The sequence below is a fragment of the Leucoraja erinacea genome, chromosome 26 (assembly GCF_028641065.1).
Source record: "Leucoraja erinacea ecotype New England chromosome 26, Leri_hhj_1, whole genome shotgun sequence".
Classification (NCBI taxonomy): Eukaryota; Metazoa; Chordata; class Chondrichthyes; order Rajiformes; family Rajidae; genus Leucoraja; species Leucoraja erinaceus.
In genome coordinates, this window is record NC_073402.1 from 22,571,586 (window position 1) to 22,596,341 (window position 24,756).

A 24,756-nucleotide genomic window follows, 5' to 3' on the forward strand; every position below is an offset into this window, starting at 1 on the left:
TTGGGGATGATGTACCAGATAGAAAACAGGTCCTTCAGGTTTGCAGATTGACTAGTGGGATATGGCATGAATTGGTGCTTGGGCTCTGCTATTTGCAAACTGATAATTTGGCCAAGGGACTGGATATTTCCAAGTTTGCTGCTCGCACCAAACAAAATATTGGAAAGGATGCAAAGGTTTCAGGAGACAATGATAAGACTAAGAGTAACAACGTGATAGATGGAATTCAATGTTGAAAACTGAGAGATTATCCATTGTGATAGAAAAAACATATTTTGATATGAGTTTGGGAAATGTTGATGTTTAAAAGGGCCTAGATGTCCTAGCATACAAATCACTGAAAATTAACACACAGGTGCAGAAGGTAAATGGTATGTCAGTCGTTACTGCTGTATTCAAATTCTCCAGTAATAAAGAATGACTTACTACATATGGCCTTTTATTTACACCTGGAAGTTTACTTTTGTAACTTTTGTATTTAAGGTGGACAAAAAGATATCGCACTGCTGGTTCTGCATATGTGAGAGGTTAGACAGGGTAGATTTCTTCTAACTGTTCTAAACTTGAGGGAGAATCCTTCCCTGAAGGACAAAGATTCAGTCAGATGGATGCAGGAAAGATGTTTATGCTGGTGGAGGAATCTAGAACCAGGGTTCACATTCTCAAATACAAGGTCTGCCTTTTACGGCTGAAATGGGTAGAAATATCTTAATTCAACGGATGCCGTCGTAACCAACCTGATCTCCCGGTTGCTCAGCACTTCAACTCTCCCTCCCATTCCCAATCTGACCTTTCTGTACTGGGCCTCCGTTGTCAAAGTGGGGCCAAGTGCAAATTGGAGGAACAGCACCTCATATTTCGCTTGGGTAGTGAACATTGACTTCTCTAATTTCAGACGGACCTTGCTTTCTCCCTCCTTCCCCTCCCCCTTCCCAGTTCAAGTCCTACTGTCTCTGCCCACTTTCTATCTTTTTCCGTCCCCCCAGGATATCAGTCTGAAGAAGGGTCTCGATCGGAAACGTCACCCATTCCTTCTCTCCATAGATGCTGCCTGTCCCGCTGAGTTACTCCAGCATTTTGTGCCTGCCTTCGATTTTCTTTCTCACACAGAGATTCTTTGGAATTGTTTCTACACTGAAACTGGAGATTTGGTGATTGATCACGGTTTTAAATATTATTGATACGTTTCTCAAGATTAAAGAAAATAAGGGATGTGCGGCAGACAGGAGGAAAATGGTATTAGTGGTAACGGTAAGCTATTAAATGGAGAAGCAGGCGCATGCCAAATAGCCTTCCACAACTAAATCTAAATCTGCACTGATGCATGTTTTCTAGATTGAAGATGCAAATAGTGTGTGTGTTAACATGTTTACACTCAATAATAGACTCTGTCAGAGCAGTATACAAACATGGTGCCTGCCCCGGTAGATTGGATCCACAGTAGCATTCAGTATCTGACTTGTTGCAAACTTCAGTAAAATAAAATATACAGAGACTTCAACTCCATTAGTTGAGGCAATGATCCCAGGTGTGTTTTGATATATATTTTTTACCTATTTTGTTATTGATTGGAATCTTTGGAATGATCATAACATTTTGAACAATTTTGCGTTCTTTTTTACGATGGCTGAGTTATTTTGAATTTTCCATTTTGTCGGATATTAAAAACAATAATATTGACCAGATACTGGCCCTATTCCAAAACGTTGTGAATGTAATTTTGAAATTGTACTCTATCTTAAAATTATCACACCTATGTTGGCCACTATTGATAATACAAAGCAAAATTGTCTATTTAACGTACATTTGCCAGGATTCTTTCCGAGTTAAGGCAAAACAGGAATGGAATTTGATTTTTTTGGGTCAGTTTCTGTGCTGAGTATTTGGGGTGACATGTGGTGTTGGCATTATTGGCTGGGCGGTATTTATTTGCAATCCTTCATTGCTGTATAACTGAATAGTTTCAAAGCTGACGGAGTTAATCACATTGGTGTGGATCTGTTGTATCGCGTACTGTTATTTTTCAAGATCTAGTTGATCCCAGGAAGTATTTTTTATTTAAATCATGACTCGAGGCTAAAACAAAAACTTGAACTCCGAAATAAAACAGAAAATGCATAAAATACTCAACAGGATCGGGTAGAAACTGTGAGAGTGAGCTAAGTGTGTTAGATTGATGATTCTGAACTGAAGGTGAACCGAGGCAGGCAAGATGAAGGCAGAATGTTATATTTAATGATGAGGTGAGAAAATAGATGGATGGAAAAGTAGTTTCTCAGAAGTTGAAAATTAATAAGAGTACCCCTCAAATCTTTTGTAGGACTGCTTCTGAGCCAGTTTTTTTTTTCCAGTTCATTGGTTTTGGAGAAGATGGCATCCAAATCCAGGGCAATCTAGGAGGCACACATGATATTTCCATGGAAGAATGAAAATTGCAAAAGTGTATTTATTATTTGTAAAATGGGAACAAAAACAACAAATGGAATTACATGAATAATTTGGATTTTTGATTAATTTGGGGGAAGGCTTGATGATTTGGCAACACGGGAATTTGGGGAAGATAATGTTTGCGATTTGAGTGGATGAATGCATTCAGAATAAATAGGGTGGAACTAGGTTTTGTGACCAGTTCTATGAAATAAGAGGGGAATGACAAAATACAGCAAGCATTCAAGTTGCCATCATTTGGGTTACAGAAATTTGCCTGTGCAAAATCACAACTCAACAAATTTAGATATGGAATAAAATTTGGTTTTATGGGCTTAGTGCTGAGGGAGGGGGGGAGGGGGGTGTGTGCTCAACTGAAATTCCTTGACCATATGCAGCTTTACATTGCTGAAAAATTGTGATACAGCCAATTTTCTAGGAATACAATCCTCCCATAACTCGGGGGTAGGGGGTGCCTGCAGTTGTAAAAACAATCCCAGGGAAACTCCAATTTTGAGACGTATACCATGGAACAAATATTGGCAGTGCTTTCAGCACGTTATCAGGATGGTATCTAAATATGAAGAAATGTAATTATAATTATTTTTAAGATTAAAGGAATTCTTAGTTTAGTTTGAAAGGGGCTTAAAATTGTTTGAAAAAGTAGAATGATCGAAGCAAACTGCACTCTATTGATGGGGGTAACGAAATGTAGTACAAAATGTGGGAAGGATATTTATGCCCAATGCGATTTAGACCAAAATCTGCCAGTGTGTAAGATTAGATTAGATGGGTGGTTGAGGGAAAGGCAGATGAGCATGTGGTTGGGATATTATTTGAAATTTGCACTGACATTCAATTAAACACCACCTCAAATTTCTCCCACCAAGTAAAATACCATATATTCACCTCATTGGTTGCCTGTATTGCCTCTGCCACATTTCTTCCTCTCAGCCATGCATATTTGCTTGTGTGCTGTTACAAAATACTCTCTTCCAGCTAACTTAACAGCTACCCATTCAAACATTTCTATAGTTACTAATCTGTTCAATCAAAAATTTCCCTGCATCTTTAATGCTGTGAACTCTGCTGAAAATTATTACTGTTATTGTTCTTCCCAGCACGGCATTTTTTGTTTGCTCAAGATGAAGAAAACCAGAATAGATATAGTGGAGAATTAGTTTAGCCAGTCAACATTAGACTTGACTGCACCACCTGAACCGTGTTGTCATTTAGAAAAAATGTTAATTGTGCTACAATCATTCCGTAATGCAAAGATAATCCCTGGGTTCCCTTCACTGCTGCATATGAATCATCTTAAACCCTTTTCTATTCTCTTTCACACTGCCCTCCAACTAGTAGGAGAAACTTGGGAAACTTTCATCACTAAGTTTGATATCAGCAAGTCAGTTGAGTCTGCTTCTCTTTACCTCTAACAAGCACAAGCATTTGGGAAAGGTCTCTTTCCCGCTCTCCTCTCCACCATAACCAAATTTCCAGTTTTTCTCCTACTTCTCCTTGTGCCTCTGTGTACTCCTCCTTGAACTTTTTCATTAATATGTAATTTTTGATACAGTGGACTAGGCTCTCCACTATTCAGTCAGTGCATGTTCACAATCATTTAGTTGTGTGAGACTACACATGCATGATTCAATTTTGTTCGAAGTCATTACTGTCGCTGTATAACCAATAATAACATCTTTCCGCAGGACAGGCAACAGTGTCTCTGGAGAGAAGGAATGGGTGACGTTTCGGGTCGAGACCATTCCTTCTCTCGAGAGATGCTGCCTGTCCCGCTGAGTTACTCCAGCCTTTTCTTGACCATATGCAGAACCATCTTCGGTTTAAACTAGCATCTGCAGTTCCTTCTTTCCAATAACATCTTTCCTCTGCTTTTCTTCTGCCATTAATGCATGTGCTTCAGACCTCCGATTAAAATCTACCTCTTAAGCTAGGTTTAGTTTATTATTGTCATGTGTACTGAGGTACAGTAAAACGCTTTTTTGTTGCATGCAATCCAGTCAGCGAAAAGACTATACCATCTCAAGTTCTTCAGAGTAATTATTTTCGAAAACCCTTGTGAAGGACAGTGGAATTTTATTGAGACATTAATGCTTTGCAATTTAAAAAATATATATATTTTCTGTATTGGCCTGGGTCGGTTGGGGAGTGGAAAAGTGAAAAATCCTTAGGTTTCTGTTTATTTGCTGACTTGGCCTTTATAGTTATGTAGTCTTTAAAGTCCAGAAAATGCAGATTTATGGATGGATAATACCACGTTTGAAATATCCGAATTTTTTTGTATTGCAAACAAAATGCAATTGTAGTTTAGAGATACAATGCAGAAACTGGCTCTTCGGCCCGCCGAGTCCATGGTTCAGCTTTTAGCTCTTAAGATTCAGCTCTTAAACATTAAAATGTGAAATTTCACAACTGCAGGTATCTATCTCAGCAACAGATGGATGCTGGCAAAGCAGGACTGGATTACTTGTTTCTAGATCAAGAACTGAAAATATAATGCAGTCTAAAACCAAGTTCATTTCCCTGTGGTGACTGAAATTGACCATTGGGATTTGTGTCAGTAGTAAGAAGGTAGAGGGGACTTCTTAGTGAATGACTAATTGATATTTTGAAGCATTTGATTTCAGCAATAAAGATTGTTGTAAAATGTGTAAAATTGCCTAGGGATAATGTGATACAAGACTTGAAGAAATACATGTGATGGAATTATGTAGTTCTATTACTTTTGGTATTCTCCCTCCATAGGACTATCATGCTTGAATTGTTTCCTTAGTGTTTTACTGAATATACAAAACCCTGGAGTGTGATGTATTCAATCTCTTGAATGGTACAAGACTAGAGAGGTGAACTTTGGAAGTATACTGAATTCTTTCATGAGCTTGATAGTTTTGTTACAGATTTACTAATTTTATTTTTTGGTTGTTCTCCTGGCTGGTGTATCTAAAATGTGAAAAGAAAGGATTGGCCATTCCTGTTAGGAGAGAAGAAATTTAATCATGCAGAAGGTAGTGTGAATCTTTGCAGTACAGTAGGCTAAGAAAGCAGAGTCGTTGAGAATGTTCCAACAGTATCAAGACATATGAGGTTAATGCAGGAAAGTGACACCACGGTTTTCCTATGATATTAGAGCAGATACAATGCCGAATTGGTGCAGTCAGCATTAGTTTAAATTAACAATTGAATTAATAGAACAGACTGTACTCAATGTATGTGCATTGGGTGTGGATCGGCACATATTCAGCTCCTGATTCCCAACTCTGGTCCCTTGTATTCGGCTTCGAATCAGTGCCAATAATTTCCTAGATAAACATATTTGACTTTTTTGCTGAGAACAGAAGAATACGAAGATGTGTAAAGATACAAACAACAAAGAATTTATTAGCCATATATGTAAGAACATACAAAGAATTTGATTTGCCATAGTCATACCAAAAAAGCAGCACGACACACAACTACATAAAAATTAACATAAACATACACCACAGCGCACTGTGATGGAAGGCAATAATGTATTATCTTTTTCCCTCCTTTATTAAACTTGTTAAGATTGGGGAAGTAGGTTATTGAAGATTATAAATTACCCAAACATATTTGAGAGAAGATAGGACTTTGGTTTATATAGCATACTTTCCAACTTTAGGTCCTCGTATTTGGCAGTCAGTGAGCTGCTCTTCAAGCTTAGAAACTCTTATTATCTAGGAATTGAGGTAGTCCACTATATAGTTCGAATGTTCATAGATACCAATGTATGATGATGGCCAGCAAATGTATTTCGTGATGTTGATTAAGTGAGACAAGATATTTATTTTAGAGGTCGTCTTCTTATCGAGTCCACACACAAGATTAGAAGTTGTTCAGCCAGAGCTGAACACATTTCTCGGCATCTGCATACAATGGTGTCTGTCTTGCGCTTCTTGTGCCTGGTGGTGGAAAGATTGGTGAAAACAGGGCCGCGACATGAATGCTCTTTCCTTGACCCCATTTTAGAGGTAGTGCTATGGGAATTTGTGCATCCTCCTATGATTGTGAATAAGGTCACATCTGAAATCTGCCACCCAGTAGAGTGCAGCTCAGATGCAGTTGAAACAAAATTTCCCACTATTGCAAACTTGACTATAAGTGTGTAGTTGGGTAAGAAATTGTGGAGGCCTGGTTAAGGAACAAGGTGAAGACAATACTTGTTTGATTCTGCCCGTTATAAGAATAAAACACTATTAAGACACAAAGTATTTTTCAAATGAAGTATTTGTCCTGCAATCCCCTGGTTCTAAATGTGCAATAGAAAAGTTTGAATCCTGAGAAGTGGTGGCTGGTTCTCGGGTAATAACTTTTTGTTCTTTTGCCTTCGCACCTTTCTCACCAGAGCTCATCAATCAGTTTGATTGAGAAATGATGATTGAATCAACAGCTGGTTGAAGTCTGCCAGTAATGAAGAAAATTTGTGGCTTATGGTGTTAATTTGGGATATTAAAAACCTCCATTCTTGCTGAGGAATCTGGTAAACTTCTGGATTTTTCAATTAGAGTTGAAGCACTTTGTTTTATACCACAGATCAGCAAAACTTGTTCTCTATCTGAAGGTGCATGTCTGTCTCGTAGTGGAAGTGGAGTGCTCTGATTGTATATTTGTTAATAAACCTTGATGTTGTTTGGAGGTGGTTACTACACTTCCTTTGTGGGAAGAGCTTTTTTTGATCTGACTACCATTTAGAATTTTCTGTGAATTTGAATTCAATAGTAAGGTTTTGTTTCTTTGATGGACCTTCTTGCTAATAGATTATTTTACTGCTGCTGACTCTTACGTGTGTTCCATGAGTGCTATACGCCATCAGTATCTTGTCAAAATAGTTGTATGCGCTGCAGACTATTTGATGGTGTGTAGAGTGTAATAGCCTAAGATGATGCTGTGCTCCATGGATGTCCACACATCTTTACTTGCAGCCAGGTCCAAGAGACTTTGATGACTTCCCTTTGTTATTTTGTATCAGTTATTGCATTTAGTAGCATATTGGCTGTGATCAGCTGGTTTGGTAAACTGAATAAGCCTTTGATCACAATAATTGATGTACATTGTTCTATTGAGATTAGTTAAAACAAATGTAGGTCCCTTGCAGTCAGAAACAGGTGAGTTGATCATGGGGAACCAGGATATGGCGGACCAATTGAATAACTACTTTGGTTCCGTCTTCACTAAGGAAGACATAAATGATCTGCCGGAAATAGCAGGGGCCCACGGGTCAAAGGGGGTGGAGGAATTGAGTGAAATCCAGGTTAGTCGGGAAGTGGTGCTTGCCATAGAGGGAGTGCAGAGACGGTTCACCAGACTGATTCCTGGGATGTCAGGACTGTCTTATGAAGAAAGACTGGATAGACTTGGTTACACTCTCTAGAATTTAGAAGATTGAGAGGGGATCTTATAGAAACTTACAAAATTCTTAAGGGGTTGGACAGGCTAGATGCAGGAAGATTGTTCCCGATCTTGGGGAAGTCCAGGACAAGGGGTCACAGCTTAAGGATAAAGGGGAAATCCTTTAAAACCGAGATGAGAAGAACTTTTTTCACGCAGAGAGTGGTGAATCTCTGGAACTCTCTGCCACAGAGGGTAGTTGAGGCCACTTCATTGGCTATATTTAAGAGGGAGTTAGATGTGGCCCTTGTGGCTAAGGGGATCAGGGGGTATGGAGAGAAGGCAGGTACGGGATACTGAGTTGGATGATCAGCCATGATCATATTGAATGGCGGTGCAGGCTCGAAGGGCCAAATGGCCTACTCCTGCACCTAATTTCTATGTTTCTAAGTGGTGTTGGGTAAATTGAATGGATTAAAGGCCGATAAATCCCCAGGGTCAGACAGGCTGCATCCCAGAGTACTTAAGGAAGTAGCTCCAGAAATAGTGGATGCATTAGTAATAATCTTTCAAAACTCTTTAGATTCTGGAGTAATTCCAGAGGATTGGCGGGTAGCAAACGTAACCCCACTTTTTAAGAAGGGAGGGAGAGAGAAAAAGGGGAATTACAGACCAGTTAGTCTAACATCGGTGGTGGGGAAACTGCTAGAGTCAGTTATTAAAGATGGGATGGCAGCACATTTGGAAAGTGGTGAAATCATTGGACAAAGTCAGCATGGATTTACGAAAGGTAAATCATGTCTGACGAATCTTATAGAATTTTTCGAGGATGTAACTAGTAGCGTGGATAGGGGAGAACCAGTGGATGTGGTGTATCTGGACTTCCAGAAGGCTTTCGACAAGGTCCCACATAAGAGATTAGTATACAAACTTAAAGCACATGGTATTGGGGGTTCAGTATTGATGTGGATAGAGAACTGGCTGGCAAACAGGAAGCAAAGAGTAGGAGTAAACGGGTCCTTTTTCACAATGGCAGGCAGTGACTAGTGGGGTACCGCAAGGCTCAGTACTGGGACCCCAGCTATTTATAATATATATTAATGATCTGGATGAGGGAATTGAAGGCAATATCTCCAAGTTTGCGGATGACACTAAGCTGGGGGGCAGGGTGTTAGGTGCGAGGAGGATGCTAGGAGACTGCAAGGTGACTTGGATAGGCTGGGTGAGTGGGCAAATGTTTGGCAGATGCAATATAATGTGGATAAATGTGAGGTTATCCATTTTGGTGGCAAAAACGGGAAAGCAGACTATTATCTAAATGGTGGCCGATTGGGAAAGGGGGAGATGCAGCGAGACCTGGGTGTCATGGTACATCAGTCATTGAAGGTAGGCATGCAGGTGCAGCAGCCAGTAAAGAAAGCGAATGGTATGTTGGCTTTCATAGCAAGAGGATTTGAGTATAGGAGCAGGGAGGTTCTACTGCAGTTGTACAGGGTCTTGGTGAGACCACACCTGGAGTATTGCGTGCAGTTTTGGTCTCCAAATCTGAGGAAGGACATTATTGCCATAGAGGGAGTGCAGAGAAGGTTCACCAGACTGATTCCTGGGATGTCAGGACTGTCTTATGAAGAAAGACTGGATAGACTTGGTTTATACTCTCTAGAATTTATGAGATTGAGAGGGGATCTTATAGAAATTTACAAAATTCTTAAGGGGTTGGACAGGCTAGATGCAGGAAGATTGTTCCCGATGTTGGGGAAGTCCAGGACAAGGGGTCACAGCTTAAGGATAAGGGGGAAATCCTTTAAAACCGGGATGAGGAGAACTTTTTTCACACAGAGAGTGGTGAATCTCTGGAACTCTCTGCCACAGAGGGTAGTTGAGGCCAGTCATTGGCTATATTTAAGAGGGAGTTACATGTGGCCCTTGTGGCCAAGGGGATCAGAGGGTATGGAGAGAAGGCAGGTACGGGATACTGAGTTGGATGATCAGCCATGATCATATTGAATGGCGGTGCAGGCTCGAAGGGCCGAATGGCCTACTCCTCAACCTAATTTCTATGTTTCTATAAATATTGGTACATTTATACATTGAATAATTGAGCCAAATTAACATTTAGCCACGGTGTCAAACAGCATAGAAACAGGACCTTCATCCCAACTTGCCCATGCTGACCAAGATGTCCCACCTACACTAGTCTCCCCTTTCCGTATTTGGCCCATGTCCTTCTAAACCATTCTTGTCCATTTACCTGTCCAAATGTCTTTTAAATGTCGTTGCAGTACCTGCCTCGTATCTCCACTGGAAGCTCATTCTACATAAGTTAGGGCTTTATTCTTTGGAGCGCAGAAGGTTAAGGGGGGACTTGATAGAGGTTTTTAAAATGATGAGAGGGATAGACAGAGTTGACGTGGAAAAGCTTTTCCCACTGAGAGTAGGGAAGATTCAAACAAGGGGACATGACTTGAGAATTAAGGGACTGAAGTTTAGGGGTAACATGAGGGGGAACTTCTTTACTCAGAGAGTGGTAGCTGTGTGGAATGAGCTTCCAGTGAAGGTGGTGGAGGCAGGTTCGTTTTTATCATTTAAAAATAAATTGGATAGTTATATGGATGGGAAGGGAATGGAGGGTTATGGTCTGAGCGCAGGTATATGGGACTAGGGGAGATTATGTGTTCGGCACGGACTAGAAGGGTCGAGATGGCCTGTTTCCGTGCTGTAATTGTTATATGGTTATATGTACCCACTGCCCACTGTGTGAAAAAGTAGCCTCTCGGGTTCCTACCAAACCTTTCCCCCTCTCCCTAAATTTTTTGTGGAAGATTTAGTTTCAAATGGTATGTTGTCAAAGGGCTGTGTTGGCTAGAACAGGTATGGAACAAATGTCTTGGCTAGAACTGGTATGGGTTTGAAACTGAAAAGTTAATCAATTACCATCCTGTCCATTACTTCATTAACTTTATTTGTCATTTTTAATGTCAATTTGTCACACCACGATGAATTCAGATTTGCTACAATGGTATGTTGGCATTCGAACTATGGGCTGGAAATTGACCAGCCCTGCTTCCACTGCAGCTTTGCTATTTAATAGGCCAATATTCAAACATTTGGGTCCTCTTGTACAATGCCTCTTGCTTCTTAGTTTAATGATCATTCTAGGCTGTTGCTGACCATCACTGCAACAGAGTGGAGTGCACGGCATTGGAGAGCTTGCCCTGAGTGCAGAAGAGATTCACCAGGATATTGCCTAGTATGGGCCGCTGTAGTTATGAGTAGACTTTGGATACATGGGGTTTTTTTCACTGGAATGTAGGAAGCTGAGGGAATAGAAGTTATAGAGATGTTTACAAAATAGAGGGGTATAGACAATTAGGTAGGCAGGATCGTTTTGCAGGGCATGGGAATGTGGAACAAGAGGGTACAGATTTCAGGTGGGAGGTGAGAAATTTTAGGGACACAAGTGGCCAGTTTTCCTCCAGTTGATGATAAATATTTGTAACAAATGGGATTAGTGTAGATAGACATTGCGGTTGGCGTAGGGGAGGTGGAACACAAGGAGCTTTTTCTGTGGTCGTTCCTAAGATTCAAATAATAGGATCAAAATTCACTACTTTTCCTTAAGGCATAAACTGGGTACAAGCATTTGCCTACTTTGCAGACTTTCTCAAAGTGCATGCTTTCATGGATAGGACTTGCATCTCTACAGGGCCACTCTCTATCAGGAGTGTTTTGCATTAGCCAAGGGACATTGTGCATGAGTACAATGAGCTTTCCTACTGCCTTACTCCATTAACTATTCTTTACCAAGCTGTTCAGATCTTTCTTGCTCCTCACATTTTACATGCCTTTCCTATCATTGCAGCATCCATTCATTTGGTTAGTTGTAACATTCCTTGTTGTTGGAAGTGTAGCTTGTTAAATATTATGGCTCTTTAAGAGTTGGCTGCAAAGATTGCACCTGCTGGTTTACATGCTGGTGACTGTGTAAACTTGCAGCACGTCAACAGGGAACCTATGCTAAGACTGACAGTGTCAGTTTCATCATGGCATTATACAAGGGAACCCAGCCGATCTTTGCATCTCACAATTGAAATTTTCACTCTAAGAATTCACTAAACGGATAGGGTGCTAAGCATTGCTGCTTAATGGCAAGACAAAAGCTTGGGATAATGAACCTTTTGGATTGTTGGTTCTGTGCCATGGTTCCAACCCTCGCCATGTCCTGGTTTTAAGTTTGAGAATGTTTACATTTATGCAAACAGTTTAATGCATTAATGAACTGTACTGTTATTTTCAATATGCTTGTATTGGCTAGCTGTGATAAGGGAATCCGTGCTTTAAGTATGATGGTCATGACTTCTCTATAATGAGTAGTCTGTCCAGTGTTGATGCGCAATAATAGAATTTCCATCATGAAACATCCTAATTGTATTGGCTGTCATTTTCAGCCTCAACAAATGAGTTTTTATAATGACTGGTTAGTTCCACTGGCTGGATTGGTCATTTGATGTTCAATATCTAAGGGATAGGACATGTTTCTTCTGAACAATTTCTTCTTTTTCCCCCAGCCAGCAATTCCTCTAGGCCTGCAAAGCCATTTAATTGCAGAGTCCATTCACTGACCCTTCCTGAATCTTGCTCGTATGTGTTTAAAAATCCCCATCTTTTGTTGAAGGTTGGTGACAGATACTCTGGCTGGAAATTGGGATAAATCAATTAAATAGTTATTCAGATTGTTTTGAGTGCAAGATTTTAACGTGTATTTTTCCAACCGATGGGTTGCTGCTTTGAAATTTTCTTTAGGATATTGTGGGGCTGTTACTGACTAATAGTCATAATTATCGTATGAACATTAATTTTCTTGGTACCTTTTTTTTGTGAGACTGACTCGATGGTTGTCAAGGCCATAATTTGTGCTAGCATTACCTAAGATGTAGGCGTCTTGCAGGATATTTACAGAAATTGGGATTCTGCAATAGATTTTTAAAAAAGGTTTAGATCAAGTGGTGTTTGATGTTTAAATGGGTTTTAATGAGAAATTTGGAGACAATAATCTCAGCAAATGATTTAATTGGTAACATAATTTATCACAATTTAAAGATTATGACCAAAGGAATGAAATGTAAGCTTAGATATTTTTTTTTTTTACATGGAATGTTCCTGCAATCTGCAATGCTTGACAAGAACCAGCAATGGACGAAGAATATCCAGATGTGGATATTGCACACTTACGTGTAACTATTTGATTTATACCCTCTTATCCTCAATTGATGAGGGAGTGCAACATGCTCCCTTGTAAAAATGTGGATGGCATTCTTTCTTTGACTACCCTACTGTTTGAGGGATTTTCCACACCTTTAAATTAGCTTTTTTATTCACCATTGTACTGCAAGTTGTACAGCAATGATTCATGTTTAGATTAAATTGGTGTGTTATAGCACGGAGTGTGATGTATTTACTGGATGTACTGCAGGCAGAACATGATGCTGCCATATATTTGGTATTATACCCATACACGCAACAATTTCTCATTTGGACATTTAAATATTGGTGCCTTCAGATGGAACTTTACATTTTGCTCCAGCTGAAATACTGACTGCAGCAACATTGTTCACACTCACTCTGACTTCTGTAATGACTACTCTTTTGTTGAGAAGGAGACATGAAAGACTGCAGATGCTGGAATCTGGATTAAAAAGTGTTGCCGGAGGAATGAGGAATGTTGCTGGTCAAATTGCATCTGTGGATGCGATGGCATTTTGGGTTGAGACCCTGTAACGGGACGCTAGTATTTCTTGCTTTTCTGTAGCTTTTATTATTACATAAATATTCGGACTCCCGTGGAAGATTGTGGAAGCTTGAAACTCAGAATAAAAATTTGAGATGTCTTTGAAATGTCTTGTCATTTTAAGTAATCTAAAGAGGAATTTATATGGTTTTGGGGGTTTTTTTAGTCACCCCGCATGAAGTTGGAAGACAACTATTTGTAAAAGTGGCAGAAGAAAATGTAAAAACATGGAATATTGGAGATGAGAAAAACAAATTTGTAATTGAACATCAGTGCTAGATGTTATGTTGAGCTTATGTTGAATTGCAGTTCTGCAAAGCAGCCACAAAACTGAATTTGGTTTGCAAGTTTTAGCAAGTTGCAAGACTGGGCAACTAAATTACTGTTTCACCCAGAATGCTTTTAAATTCTGGACAATGGGAAAGACAGATAAGCTTATTTTGCAGTTGCACTGGAAATTAGTGGATGGTAGTCAAATGGAGTGAAATATAGCACCCTGGAGGAATTGGTACCTTTTCTTCACTGTTTGTAGAGATTTGTGTGTAATGTATTGGGATATGTGTGGGAACAATTATCTATTTATGATTGATTTTTAATGGTGGAGCTAGGTGGGGAAGGGGAATATGTCAGAGGCTGGTAGTGATAGGTGGGGGAGATGTGGGTTGGAGTGGTGAACAAAGGGAGAAAAAAACTAGGTCGGCAGGTGAGTATGTGTGTGACAACGCGGAATGTGCATTACATAAAATTAGAACTTTAATAGAACTTGGTACAGCTGCAGCAAAATATTCTCTTTTTTTAAACTAAAAGTCGATGACTGTTCTATTAATCATCAGAGATTGTTTGTAACTGTCCATTACATTGTGGTCTCTGCAGATTAACCCTTGATTCGTAGATCTGAACTGGTTCTAGTTTTTCACCATTCCAATAAACTCTTCTGGTCCAAAATGCCACTATCGAGCTAATGTTGTTAATTGCGCTGTTGTTTAACTCCACCCTCCTTAATACGTAGCTTACAATGCCACACATTTTTGTCATTTGCAAATTTAGAGGTGTTGCTCTTGTTTCTGTTGTGTGCAAATCCTTGTATGACTAGTTATTTTTCAGGCATTGGGAATATGGCATAGTGTAATTGTTCTGAGAAACATCATTGTTACGGTTAGTGTGTATATAGGGTTATTTGTAGTTCAGTTGCTTCCTTTGCGATATGTATGGATGGGAGTAACAGTTCTGTTAGTTATGTTTCTATAGGATGGTTGTAGTATTTCTTGCGGATTTGGCTGCATATCAAGGACAGGTGTCTACTATTGAAGGGCTTGGGGGGTGAGTAAGGTGGAAACACTGGATCCGATCCAAACACAGGCAAAACATTCCCTGCAAAATAACAAACTGAGGAATGCTGAGACCATAGATTAAGTATATGTACAGTACCCATGACTGGAATGTGCAGGTCATACAAATATTTCAATGTTATTTTATATTGCTATCATATTTAACCTGCCGATTTTAGGGTCATAAGGTTCATAGAATAGTACGTGGAATAGACCCTTCAGCCCACAATGTTTGTGCTGAATATCATGCCATGCACATGATCCATACCCTATTTTGTGCATACCAATGTGCCTATCTAAAGTCTTCTAAATGCCAATACCATATCTGCTTCCAGCACAACCCCTGGAAGCTAGTGCCATGCCTTAATTCTCAGTGTCAAAGAAAAAAACTTGCCTTGTACATCTCCTTTAAACTTGTCCCTTTGACTTTAAAATCATGCCCCCTCATTTTTTATATTTCCGTTGTGGGAAAGGGATTGTGACCATCTACCCTATCTATTCATTTCATATTTGTGTATACGTCTATTGGAACTCCACTCAATCTCTGGTGCTCCAGAAAAAATATTCAACTTTGTCCAATCTATCCTACAAGCTAATAGCCGTCTAATTCAGGTAACATTTTGGTAACCCTCTTCATAGTCTCCATGTCCTTCCTGTAATGGGGTGACTAGAACTATGCACGATACTCCAAATGCGGCCGGACCAAAGTTTTATAATGCTGCAACATGGTTGTCTGACGTACTCAATGCCCTGACTGACAAAAGCAAGCATAGCATATGCCATACTGGATTCCATACCGGGATTTAATACAGAGAAAAGAGGTATTGCATTTTGGGAGGTCCAACATTGGCAGTGCCTACAGTGAATGATTGGGCTTTGAGGTATGTTGTAGAGTAGAGGGATCTGGGAATGCAGGTACATAGTTCCTTGAAAGTGGCGTAGCTGGTAGATTGGTTGGTCAAAAAGGCCTTCGGTATTTTGGTCTTCATCAGAGGATTGAGTATAGAAGTTGGGAGGTCATGTTGTAGATATATTGGTGAGGCCACATTTATTGTGAGTTTTAGGGAGTCGTCGAGCAGGCTAGGACTCTATTCCTTGGAGTGCAAGAGGACAAGGGCTGGACTTATAGACGTGTACAAAATTGTGAGAGGAATAGATCAGGTATACGTACGGAGTCTCTTGCCCAGAGTAGGGGAATCGAGAACCAGAGGACATAGGTGTAAGGTGAGGTGGAAAAGATTTAATAGGAACCTGAGGGGTAACTTTTTTACACAAATGGGGGTGTGTATATGAAACGAGCTGCCAGAGGAGGTAGCTGAGGCAACTATCGTAATGTTTAAGAAACATTTAGACAGGTACATGGATAGGATAGGTTGAGAGGGATGTGAGCATAACGCAGGAAGGTGGGACTAGTGTAGATGGGATATGTTTTTCGGTGTGAGCCTGTTTCCACGCTGTTTGACGCTATGACTTGAAACACTGCTTTTGTGTGTTATAAGGCATCTATGTATGTCTTTAAATGCAATGTATCCTGATGTGCTTATTGGTCCAGATTGATTTCAAATTGGAGTTGTTACGTTTTCTGGGTCAACTTTTTGATTTGTTCATGCAGAGGCTGATTAGTAGTGACGAATAGAAGGTTGATTTAACAGAAGCTGCTGTTTTTTTTTAAACAATTGGCTTGGCTTCTTTTCCCATGTGGCAACTCACGTGACTTGTTGTTTATTAGCAACCCCAAGCCATCTGTTGACTCGTCATTATCAGTCATCAGGCAGGAATCCAAGTGCTTCTAGGCAGTCAGCCCCTGAAGCTAACCCCTTAGACAAGGAGTGGTGTGGCCTTGGTTTATGCAGATTAGCCATGTGCTGTTCAATGGAAATGCTACAAGAAAGAGGAAAAGGAGGTTTATCTCCTGGTATTCACAAACCATGCTGCACGGAAGTGAATGAATCCGAACTCCAGTTGAATCCAGTGTTTAGTATATCCCACCCCACCCCCCTAACTTGACGTCATATCATCACAAAACGCTCCTGCCTTTTTACTGAGTGTCATTCATTCATTGCCAAGACTGATGAAAAATTTACTTGGCAACAATTCAAACAGTGCACAGCTGTGAGGTTTTAGTTTTTAGGCAGAGTGCCCTCAATTTAAAATGATTTATAAATAGCATGTTGGAACCATTATTCCCAGAGTTGAACCTAGCTTGGCATGAGGTATAGCAAGAAGGGTGTAAGCTTTGCAAGATCGCTTCATAATTTAGCGAGTTTTTAACTGAATTCGTGAACATTTGCTTCATTTGTAAGAGTTGATGTGAAGCTTCATGTAATAGTGTTGATTTAATCCTCTCTTAGGATGAAAGACAGCGGAATCCAATGGAGGGCAGAGGTCACACCCTTGGTCTAAGAATGCTGATTTTAAACACTACAAAGAATTGAATGTCCTCTACATTTACTAATACTTGCCTAGTTGCAGAGGTACTGGTATTTTGAAGTAGGTTCACAAAAAGGAAGCACAGAGCTAGATTGGCTTGCATTATTATAAACCTGTGATATGCATTTGGTAACTGAGAGTTTCACTGAGGCAAAGGGGATTCATTATATTTACAGGATTTCAGGATTATATTAAGAATATAGCAGGATTTATGAAAAGGCAATTAGGTTTTAATAACTTTCACCATTTTGGTCATTTTACCTTGAAATTATTTGGTTTCAAGTTTCTCTGATTCTAGACTCATTTATCCAAATCTTTCTACTCCTTTACAGTTTCCATTTCTTCTCTATTTATCCAAGTTTTTTGTTGACATGTTTCAAACGTGGGGAGGTGGGACTAGTGTAGATGGGGCACCTTAGTCAGCGTGAGCACGCTGGGCCGAGTGGCCTGTTTGCATGCTGTATGACGCTGTGACCACTACTTTGCACCACTGTTAAATATTGATAAGGGTGATTTGGTTATTTTTCCAATAACATTTATGGCAAAAAATCTAGATTCTTCCGTTTTTAAACGACTTTGTATTGAAATACTACTTGAATGATTAAAAAAACCCTACATATTTGCATCAATTGCATATTATTTATTATTTTCATATTATTGCTTGGCAATGCTTTCTGATTTAAAGTACTGGTCTTAAAGGATCTCTTAACCGTGACCAAATTTGTGTAATATATGCTGATTTTAGAACCTCCATTTCCGGAAGGCTTCAATATTGTGTTCTTACATCAGTTGTTTTGGATCACAATTGCACATCATAAATTAACAAACTTTGTGAAAACAAAAGCCGACTTACAATTGAATAAATCCTCAGAGTTAAACATGACAGGAGTCAGTTTGTGAATTTAGATTCTGATTTGTTTATTGTCATGTACATCAGGGTACAATGAAATTCCTTGTTTGTGTGAAGCTCATACAATACACAGTATAGGTGATTATGATGAACACAATAATAGATTTAATGATCAATATAATATAGCAGAAGGGAGCAGAAGGGAAATTATGGTGCAGCGTGAAGTGCCAAAAAATGGCGCATTGTGGAATAATAACTGAATGAGGTAGTGTTGGAGTATGTGGCAGCATCTCTGGGAAAGGGGTGTTAAAATACCTAATTCATTCCCTAGTCTGATTTTGGAGTGGAAGAAGGTGTTAAATATTGACATTTGAAATATTAACGACAAATATCATCCTTCTGTATCTTCTCCCAGAAAGTAGAAGAGAAGAGAGGGAAGGAATAGCGAGGGTTGCAGGAATCCTTGACGATATTTTCAGTCTTCCTGATGCAATTTACTGGGAAGATGGGCTGAATGGAAGGAAGTGACAAGACTGATGGACTGCACTGCGTTCACCACTCTGCCGATTCATACATCAAGAGCAGAACAGGCTGAGATGTATCCTGTCAGAATACTCTATAGTGCATTTGTAGAACTTTGAAAGAATCATCGTGGTCGTACCTAATCTTCTCAGCTGCCTGAGAATGTAAATACATTAATGCACTTTTTTGATCACCACATCAGTGTGAAAGACCAGGCTAGGTTTCTGATGATGTGAATGCCAAACAGAACATAAACTTACATGAGCAGAAGATGGGGTCAGCAAGTGTTGTCTTACAGCTTGGTATGCATATTTCACAGTAGCTTATTAGTCTGTCATTTCTTAATTTACAAAGTTAATGACCACACATTTTATAGACCGATTTAGCAAGTAAGTAAATGCCCAATGACTGCACATCAGGCTAAACAGATTTCAATTATTGTGTGAATTGTACTCAAGCCATTTATGTATCTACACTTTTGAAAGAGTACATGAAATGACAAGTTTCAATGTTTCATTTAAAATCCAACAAAATATTTTATCAATTGGCAATAAAGATTTGGCACAGTTAGTCTAACCAGAACTGCTGCCGCGGGGTGGTCCGCCGGGTCTGTCTTGGTTTTCGGCGTCCGACTTCGTTCAGCTGCGTGGCGCATGCCAGGTGCCTTGTGCCGGCGCGCATCCTAGCACCCTGCTGCCGCCACCACCACTCATCCTGGTAGCCTCCTGCAATGAGCTTGTCCCAAGATCTACTTTCCATATTCAATAGCTATTTAATTCAACCATCACTCTTTTTCATGATTTGTACTTCAAATCTCAGTTTAACTTTTGTTTTCAGATTGCTCCTTGATGTTGTCAGTTCTGTGACTGTCCTTGGCTGCTCAGGCACAGAACTCTCAAATCCCCATCCTGATCCATTCTGCTTTTCTACCTCTCTCCCACCTCAAAATCTACCTCTTTTTGTAATCTCTGTAATATTTCTTTTGATTTACTCATTTCTATTTAATAGTGCTTGCTGCTTAAGAACATTGGAATGTTTTAAGTTAAGTGCCAATTGCCTATATGTTAGTGCATGTTATTGGTACTAGCAAAACACAGAGGTGGTGGAACTCAGCGAGTCAGGCAGCATTGTGGAGTGAAATGGACAGTCAGTCTGCATTTTGAGTCGGGACCCTTCAGACTTCAGCTCTTTGTGTTTTGCTCTGAAAGTGTCTGCCTTTCCTTGTTTTTCCTATTGTTGCTGATACCTTGTTTTATATGTACTAGAATAACTAACCAGGAACCGGTAAGTTTTTCTTAAGGTTGATGCATAGATTACTAGCAGCGGTTAGAGAATCACTCGGGTATTCATGTAAAAAGAGAGGTGTTGAGATGAGAAATCTTCTATTGACTGGTTACCTTTGGGTACCTACATAATAGTTATGAATGTTTAATATTTGTCATGTGACTGGAATAAATAGTGCATTTCTTGAACACAGGTACATTTTCTATTCCCTACTGCATTTTTGTTGGGATCACGGTGAGAGCATGATCAACTGTGCCAGTAGGGGAATTTAGCAGAAGCATATGTTTACAAGTGGCTATTATTCTCACGGTTTGTAATTTGCTCTGTCATCAAATGCTTTCTGGTCAATTTTAACTGTAAGATGAGTAATATTGATAGTTTCACTTCAAATTTTAAGCTATTTTGATCTTTGTGATGTCTTCCCCAAAGGCTTTTCAGAAAGGAAAATTGCTTTTAATTCTTGAAAAGGGACCATTTTACACCAGTTTCCTAATGGAATGGAATTGAGGTTAATGGTGGAGGAATTCTGTTCATGTAGTCAGAGGTTGAATGTGACCAGTAAAATAAAAAGGATTTCATATATATTTGGTAATTGTAGTACTTTTTAATTTAATTGAGAACTCGGCCGTCTTGACCAATTCTATTTGTACATTTGATGCACTTTGCAACTGCTTTCCACATGGTCTGGAAACTTTCTCATACTGGGGCTGTGGGCATGGTAGAATGTTTCACAGGTGAATTAAGTGTTGCCAGAGTTGAGTGTTATATTGCATACATTAAATTGGAAAACCTCCAAAAATTGGACCGATAAGTAGCATTAGTTTTCATGTATAGTAAAAAAAAATCTGATAATCCAGTGCACTTGGGTCTTTTGCAGTACTGGATAAACAGATTATTTTGGGGATGATGCCATTAAATTCCAAGCAAACTTTAATTGATCTTTTTTTAAAATGTGGTTGTCTATAAACTTTCCAGTGAACCTGTTGAGTCTTAAGGGAGTGGAAAATATACATACGTTCTATAGGTGCTGTGGCTGCAATCTGACTAACATTCCTAATCCCTGGTGTTCCAGAACCGTATCTTAATTCCATATGCAGTCAGGACCCCCATTTCTGCCCATTATCCCTGGCTTGCCCTCTGGACTACAGCTCACATTGAAGACTAATGAGTGAGCCGGATACCAGACCATCAGGAGTGCCTGATAATTGAATGCTGGATTATTGAAGTTTCACTGTACTTTTGTGCTGACTTTTGATATGTGGTTAATTTGGACTCAAGTTCATCACCCGTACTGTGCTCAAGATTGACTTGCAGGAATTTAATTATTTCTATTTGACTACCATGGTGACCTTCTTGGTATCTTACATTTATACATAAGCTTTTGCCTGAAGTATTCTCTGTAATACGAGTTGATGGTTGGAATTTTTTGGTTGAACATGTGCCTGGTTCTAGCTCAGTTGTGACCTGATCTTGTTCTTTGGGAATGTAAACTAGACAATGTAATTTGTGAACCATTCTGTATTCCTACATATGAGTTGCTCGCAAATGGTTTACGCTCACAGCTCTACCAGTTTTGTTGGAGTTTGGCCTTAATGTTGCTATACTCTCCATAATTTAAAGATTTCTGTTTAATGTGCATTATTGTGCAATAATTCACTGGAGATGGGTCTGATGACTTTAAGAGACTCAGTATCTTTACCATGTAACTGCTTTGACAGCGAGTACCATGAGTACCCATTTGTATTCCATTTGGTGAGAAAGCATATTTGTAAATAGGCAAGATGCAATTAATAGTGCAATTTATTTTCTTGTATTAGCTCATTTTCTCATATCTTTGTCTGCATACTTTGAGAAACTAATGAATCCTTCTGAATTATGCAAACAATTGCAGCTGATAGACTTGAGTGACTGTTGTGTAGCCAAGGATAACTAATCATTAGCTAATTTCTTTTCAGCCAACTAGCCCTATGGACCAGATGGGGATGAAGAGACCTCAGCCTTATGGCGGCAGCAATAATCCATATGCACAGCAGGCACCTCCGCAACAAAGCGGACCTTACCCAGGACAACCGTATGGACCTCCAGCGCCTCAGCGCTATCCCGTGGGTGTGCAGGGCCGGACCCAAGGCACCATGGGGGGCGCGCTGCAGTACCCACAACAGGTGAGCCGCGATTACAGATTCAATAAAGTTTGTATGTTGATTATGCTTGGCCTTTCTTGCCCACCACCCCATGGAGAAATTATGAAAAATTCTTTGTGGTTTCTTGTCCAATGTAAAACTACATCTCCAGTTGTGTTTTGTCGATCTTTAAACATTGCACAATAATAAGTCAGTCATGTACGAAATCTTCCTCTCATAGGTGCCTCCATGTTTTATTTGCTGAAATTATTGATAGTGACTGAGATCAAGATTGACAAGATTAGCAGAGACACTATTTCAAAATGAGGTGCAAAAGATTTTGAAGCATGTTGAAATGTTCAAAGCAGTAAAGAGCAAAATATGAATATTATTTAGAGTAGAAAAGAGCTGAAAGCACTCAGCAGATTGGCAGCATCTGTAGACCAAGAAATAGTCTAAATGTTCTAAGATTCTTGATCGGAAATGAGAAAGGTGTGAGATGGAGATGATCACAGTGACTTTATATGTGTAACCTCTACGAGGTGTAGCTTCCATAACTTTAACAAGCTGGACTTCACTACATGTTGTTGCATTTCTGCTTGTAATATTTTTATTTGGGAACTTAATATGTCTGCAGCAGTCATGTGACTTCATATCTCCGGATGCTATATTAAAGATTGATCATCAATTTGCATAAACCTGGCATATTTAATGACGTTAAATATACATTTTTCCATGGCTGATGAATATCTTTGATGGTTGAGTTGTAATTATATAGTAGTTAGCCATGTGTTGCTGGATGTCGTATTTAATATACAGATTTATTGATCCTTTCCAAATTATTGAAGAGTTTGAAAATGACAAAATACATTACCATTATCAATTATGTAAGAGTGGAAGTGTGGTGTTTGATTTTTGGCTAATGATTTTGATTATTTTCTCAGTTTCCCTGCCAAGATTTCCCACTCTTATTGGGTTAAAGTTGATGTACGTTAAAAATAAATTAGGTTGTTGGTGAGGAAATGTTTTTGATTTTAATCTGTCCTTTTGCACATTGTGTTTACTCTCTTCCCAAATGTGTGGGAATTAAATAACTTGAGCTGCTATTCGATTTCAGCGAATGCGTTCCAAATTACACGGTTTATTATCTTTATTACATTATATACCACCGCCGAGTATAATCTTTTTCAACAATGGCTCTTAATTCTATCTTAAGTCTCTCTCAAGAATCTCCAGAGTTAGAAAATTGTGTCAAATTTTTCCTGATAACTGGAAAAGGTCATATGGAGGTTTGCAAGTTGCCAGTATTAATAGAATGAAGAGGAAAATACTAGGGAGAGGAGGATTTAGATGTAATCATGAGGTTTTTTAATATAAAGTGCACTGGTCGTCACTGATTATAGACAGCATTGCATGTTTTGAGAAAATTAGCTACGAAAGACAACTTTCAATTATGCAGGATGGTGGGATTGTTCTGGTTTCCTCTAACAAGAAGGCAACATTAATATGAAGGCTGTATTCTATTGAGATTGATTGTACATCTAAAATATATCTGAGAGACTGAAGGGGTACTTGTGGGAAATCACCAAGTTCACCTGCCAGTCACTAGCTATGCTGAGAATCCACTACCATCCCTGTGGATACTTTGGGACTGGATATATGCTTAATTTGGGGTCCAGCTATGCTCAATTTGCTGCAAATGTCTGTTCAGGAATAATGTTAAATGCTGCTGTGGGAGTTGGCTCACAAATTCTATTGCACAGTAATTCTCATTGCTTTAATAGGCCATTCAAGATCTATATTTATAACATTAATTTTCTACCACTTGGAACCTGTTTGCTATTGTGGCTGTTTACTGCATGTAGATATATAAATACAAGTTCTAATGACTGACAGCGGCACATATTCTCTATTTAAAATAATGTCTGCAGATTTAATATCACAGAACTGACTGGACAATACCTGGATACATTCTATGTTACCTGTTAGGTTATCGAGTGAGGAAGGGCTGGTGAAGCAGGCCAAATGCAATGTTATCAGGTTGGATCTTTAGTGACTGCTGGGCTTCCATTTTTTTGAAGTTGTATTTTTTGCAAAAGAAAAGTCTAAGTCCTAAATTTAGAGTTTAATAATTCAAAGTAATGATTGTCCTTTTGTGAATACCGCTGTTTTGTAATGTCAAAGTATATTGGGTGGTTATCGAAATGGAATTTAAATGCATATTGTTCCATTGCATGCTGCTTGCAGATAGCATACTTTTCATTCTCTATATTTTGCACTCAGATCAGAGCATTGTTTTGTCAAATTCTGAAGCAAAATGTTTCCAAGCCTATGCAATCCTTCTGCTCTCAGAATTAAAGTCCCTTTAGATTTCAGTTCATTTTTAGGAAACTAGTTTTACATTGTGTTTGGTTTTCTGCTAATGAACTTAGTGAATCATTGTTCTATTTACATTCTTTCTGTGCAGATGCCTCCTTACAGCCAGCAGAGTGCAGGCAGTTACTGTCAGCAGGGCCAGACACCATACTACAACCAGCAACAGCCTTCATACCCTCAACAACAACGGTTCCCACTACAGCAGGTATACTTTGAGCCTTAAAAGTACAGTCATTGTTTTTATCAGCACAGCTGATATTACAT

At 39.3% G+C, this 24,756-nt stretch overlaps 1 protein-coding gene across 1 annotated transcript in view; it reads left to right on the plus strand.

Moving 5' to 3' along the window:
* Positions 1-24,756, plus strand: part of arid1ab (AT rich interactive domain 1Ab (SWI-like)) — an 86,191-nt gene that overhangs the window by 6,400 nt on the left and 55,035 nt on the right. Inside the window, exons 2-3 of the mRNA XM_055656404.1 lie at positions 21,952-22,158; positions 24,584-24,697. Of these exons, the coding sequence (XP_055512379.1) occupies positions 21,952-22,158; positions 24,584-24,697 (321 nt within the window). The remainder of the gene's footprint in view (positions 1-21,951; positions 22,159-24,583; positions 24,698-24,756) is intronic.